Consider the following 4322-nt stretch of genomic DNA (forward strand, 5'->3'; position numbering starts at 1 on the left):
GTGTCAGTTTCTTGTCAGCAAAAGTTAAAGTAAAACAGAAATATACACGCTTACAGAAATCTAAAAGCATGAAAAGTTTAAAGGCCCTTTGTAAAAACTCAGTGTCAGACACATGACCAAGATAGAACACGACCCAATTGAGCCTAAGAAATAAAAGGAAGTTAGTTCAATTTTGCCATGTGTGTCCAAAATAAAGCTGAATATATGTACTTTTTGTGTTTTGATTTTCCACCACCTCCAAAACAAAATGTGGATTAGTAAAATTAAATGAATAATATATATTTGGCCTATTAAAAAACTTTCAAAGCCTTCATTCTCTTTGCAAACTCTGCCCCAAATCCTTATTCAAAATAAACAAGAACAAACCTTAATTTAAAAAATTGTTATAAATTCCTCTTGACTGATGAAAAAAGCTAATGTGGATTTGAAAAAGAAAAACACCCTCCTCTCTAAAATACAAAATGAGACATAAACACCGAACTGTCTGAAACTTTGTGTAACGTCTGACTCCCCCACGAAATAAATCAATCAGAGCAGCTCTGAAGAAGCTGCTCTGATTGATTTTCCACATCCATCATTCTGTCAAATCACTCAGCACCAGCATGTCCTCCACAAGCAGAATTAAAATAACCTTTTTACAAAGTCGCTCGAGTATTGAGATTAAAATCCACATTATTGCTTAATGGCTTTAAAGAAGAAAGTAGTGCAGACAAAGAGCTTTTAGAGGCACAGCAGAAACAGAAATATTCTCTCCTGTGTAAAATAATGCACATTGAGGCTTTTCAAAGTTAAATTATAGTACTTTTTTATTTTAGTCACGCTTGAAGCTATCGCAAATAAATACAGTGATCCCCATATGGATCCAGTCCCTGCATGAAGTACAATATAAAACTCATTGGGCCTAAATCTCCTTTATAAATGTAGGCTATAACTCTGTGGTTCTACTGGTATCCTAAGGCCGACGCTGTTGTCAGTCTCTGTCCATACAAGGCGTAGGGGGAGTAATACGCCCCGTTGGCTGCAGGCACCGGCACCGGAGCACCGGGAGGCAGGGGGCTCTTTGAATAAGGGTGATAGCGGCTGGTCAGTCCGAGGGGGTGATGGGGGCCCCTGAGGGCCAGCGTGCCGGGGCTGCCCGGGCCGCCATGCATGTGCATGTGACCGGCCATGGCAGCGGCGGCCGCGGCGTTGGCGAGAGAAGACGAGCCCGGGTACCCAGATATCAACTTCTCCGTGCCGGCAAAGGCCGTGTGAGTCCGCAAGTGGCTGAGCAGCTCCTCGGAGGAGGAGAAGCGCTTGTCGCAAGGTCCGTTAGCAGACACCCAGTTACACACGTGCGGGAGGGGGTCATTGGGCAGCATGAACCCGTAAGGATACAAGGGATGTCCGTTGAAGGATGGGGCCGAGGCGTGCACGCTGTGTAACGGGTGCGTCGGGTACATGATCTGGTATCCGGACTTGAGCGCGTTGGCAGCGGCAGCAGCGGCCGCAGAGTCATGTGCGCAGTTTGCGCTGGCCGCACTGGACAAATGGCTTGAGCAGTGGTAGCTCAGGCAGTAGGGGTCTCTACACAGACTTGCAGACATGAGGGACGGCGGGGAGGCTCCAGCTAAGGGGCTCGAACCTGCTTTACTGCAGGCTGCAGCGAACTGTGCGCTCAACAGCTGGCTGCTGGATTTGGTGGGGTCAAGGGTCATTCCATGAGGGAGGAACGGCTGCGCGTAACCCGCATACGCACCCGCTAAACTTCCAGGGTAAGAAATACCAGCAGGTGGCATGGGGAAAACTGTATGGCCGGGCTTATAGGGGGAAACAGGGGCCACCAGTCCGGAGCCGAGGACGGAGGATGACGATGAGGTTACAGATGGTGAGTCTGATGTAACAGTCTTGGATCCAGATGTGCTCTCCTGGTGTTGGCTGCCATCAGAAGTAATTCCACTTATCCTATGGCTACCATTACTCTCAGTCGTGCTGCTTTTATTGCTATCAGACTCCTTCTTCTCCTCCTTGTCCCCCGCCTTGCCGTCGAGCGGCCGTGGAGAGACTGATGTGCAGGAGCTGGGGCTGCCTGTCCTGGGGGTGAACGGCTGGCAGGTGGCGCTAGGTACTCGGAAACCGTTTTTATCTCCACTGTGGCTGCTGCTCGAGTCCTTCTTCTCTGAGGATTTGGAGTAAGGTTTGAAGCTGGATTTGTCGTCAGCTCCGATGTCGCTCATTTTCAGCGGCCCGGATTTGGTCTCCTTGTCACTAGATCCATTGGAGTTCGACAGTTTGGAGGAGGACGGCGGGTCCGGTTTGCCGATCTGAGAGCACGTCTGGGCCAACAGAGCCAGTGGACTTTTCTTGGCATCCAGCTGTGAAATAAGAAAAAAATACACTTAATAAAAATCCTAAAACACTTTAAGAAATAATGTTTTGTGGTACAAACGCACACATGGCCGTTCCGCTTTTACGCATGAACTTATCACGGCATGAAACTCAAAACTCAGCCCAATAGGCACGAAAGGAAACAGCGTGCACACACAGCGCATTTATTTACACGCATACAAGATAAGATTATAACGGCCACAAGTACAAAATAACAAACACGGACATCCGTTTGCCACAAAGATGTTATTGATATTTAAAGTGAATCCAATTTCAGCTCATTATTCTGAGGCTGAGAAAATAAAAACAGCAGCAATTGGAGAAGACCAACTCGAAATCTGTTCTGAAATTACATTAAGAGAGATTTCAGGTTATTCTTTTCCATATCGAGTGATTCATCGCGTGATCTGAATATAATCTGAGCACAATTTATCCATAAAATTCATCCAGCGACAGATCCGGTGTCCAGCCGCGAAACGCAGCGAACAGATGCCCGTGTGTGCAAAACCTTTTCACCGCGGTTCTTACCTCGATGGGACTGACCGGGGTGGAGGGTAAAGGCTGGAGGTATTCCGGGTGTAAAATGTGTCCTGACCGAGCCGTGAGCATTTTCAAAACCTTGATGGGAAGACGACTGGCTTGGCGAGAAGGGTGTGCGGGAGAGACAGAGTTGTGGACGAACGGCCGGCTGATATTCACTGCGCCCCTCTCCCCCGAGGAGCCGCTGTGCCAGGCTGGATTGGTGCTATTTCTCAAGAAAGAGACCGTGGGCGATGTGATCATGACCCAATTCTCGTGGAAATGGCTGAGAGATGCATGTGTAGGGTAAAAGAAGCCAACGCGGTTAAAAAAAAGACTTCCCCGGAGAATAAAAGAACCAACGTTAAAATCCTCCAGAAGCAGAAGAAGAAGAAGAAGAAGACGAAGAGCGAGTGAGAGCAGAATCCGTGCGTATCGCAGCCGCAGTGCTTCTTCCCTGGCGTCGCTCTGACAGTGTGTGGCTGCGGGTCCGAGAGCGCACTCGGTTTACGTGGGTCGTGGACAGGAGGGATCACTCCGCCTCCTCGCCAGCAGCGTCTGAATCAGTCCGCGGATGACAGCCTTTTTGCCTCCTCCCAATCAAAAACACAGATCCCGAGGTGATGCTTGGAAGGAATGTGACGTTTCCTCCTCACACGGGTGTCTATTTCAGATCTCACCCGCTCCGAGCGCTTTTAATTTAGATTTTTTTTTTTTTTTTTTTTATCTGCGTCCTTGCGTAATTGGCACTGTGACGCATGCGCCCGCCCTGTGCGTCCTGTGTGGTTTTGTAGGTAGGTGGGACGGGATGAAGATGACCAGAACGTCATTATGTCAAGTGAGCAGCAGATACATTTTTAATTAAGGACAAATTCTTTCCAAAAAATTAATTTAAGATATTCTGCAAATTGACACCCCTGCAGCATTTTACGCATCTCGCTCCAACTTGGAGCAAGTGACTCTGAGCTAATTTTCATTTAGTGAAATGGACTGCAATCATGGAAACCACAGCGGCCTTGGGATGAATGTGCCATAGCGCCGTACAAGTGAATACATTTCGACTCAAAAACAACCATCTGAGGGATCCTCTGGTCACACATCCACCGATACCCATCGCCTTGTTTCCCATTTGCTGCAACTCCCTCCTCTCAATCACGCAGCCCTGTCATCTGTCAGTTCCCTGTCCTGATCTGTCAGCTGTCTCCACATTCTTCCCCCCTTCTCTCAGTCAGATTCAGGTCAAGCACTGCAAAGTGAATCCAACGAGAAGTGGAGGGAAGAAGTGATGTGTCTCTCCCCCTCACTCCATCATCATTTAGGCCATTTCATAGTCTGCCTGCTCTGGTGGAACTCAACACACGCAACTTGTTTTTAATTGGGAATAAGCAGGAGTAGTTTAGCAGAGGCTTTCTCCTGCTATTCAAAGTCCTCTCCGA

The 4322-nt window shown here is 48.1% G+C and overlaps 1 protein-coding gene across 1 annotated transcript; it reads right to left on the bottom strand.

Moving 5' to 3' along the window:
* Positions 1-788: 788 nt before the first annotated feature.
* LOC117753164 (zinc finger protein 503-like) lies at positions 789-3417 on the bottom strand. The gene is made up of 2 exons (XM_034571074.1): positions 2896-3417; positions 789-2354 (listed from the first exon to the last, which is right to left on the bottom strand). The coding sequence occupies exons 1-2, from the start codon at positions 3148-3150 to the stop codon at positions 942-944; spliced, it is 1668 nt and encodes a 555-aa protein (XP_034426965.1). The 5' UTR covers positions 3151-3417; the 3' UTR covers positions 789-941.
* Positions 3418-4322: the final 905 nt, after the last annotated feature.

This window comes from Hippoglossus hippoglossus, chromosome 19 (assembly GCF_009819705.1).
Source record: "Hippoglossus hippoglossus isolate fHipHip1 chromosome 19, fHipHip1.pri, whole genome shotgun sequence".
Taxonomy (NCBI): domain Eukaryota; kingdom Metazoa; phylum Chordata; class Actinopteri; order Pleuronectiformes; family Pleuronectidae; genus Hippoglossus; species Hippoglossus hippoglossus.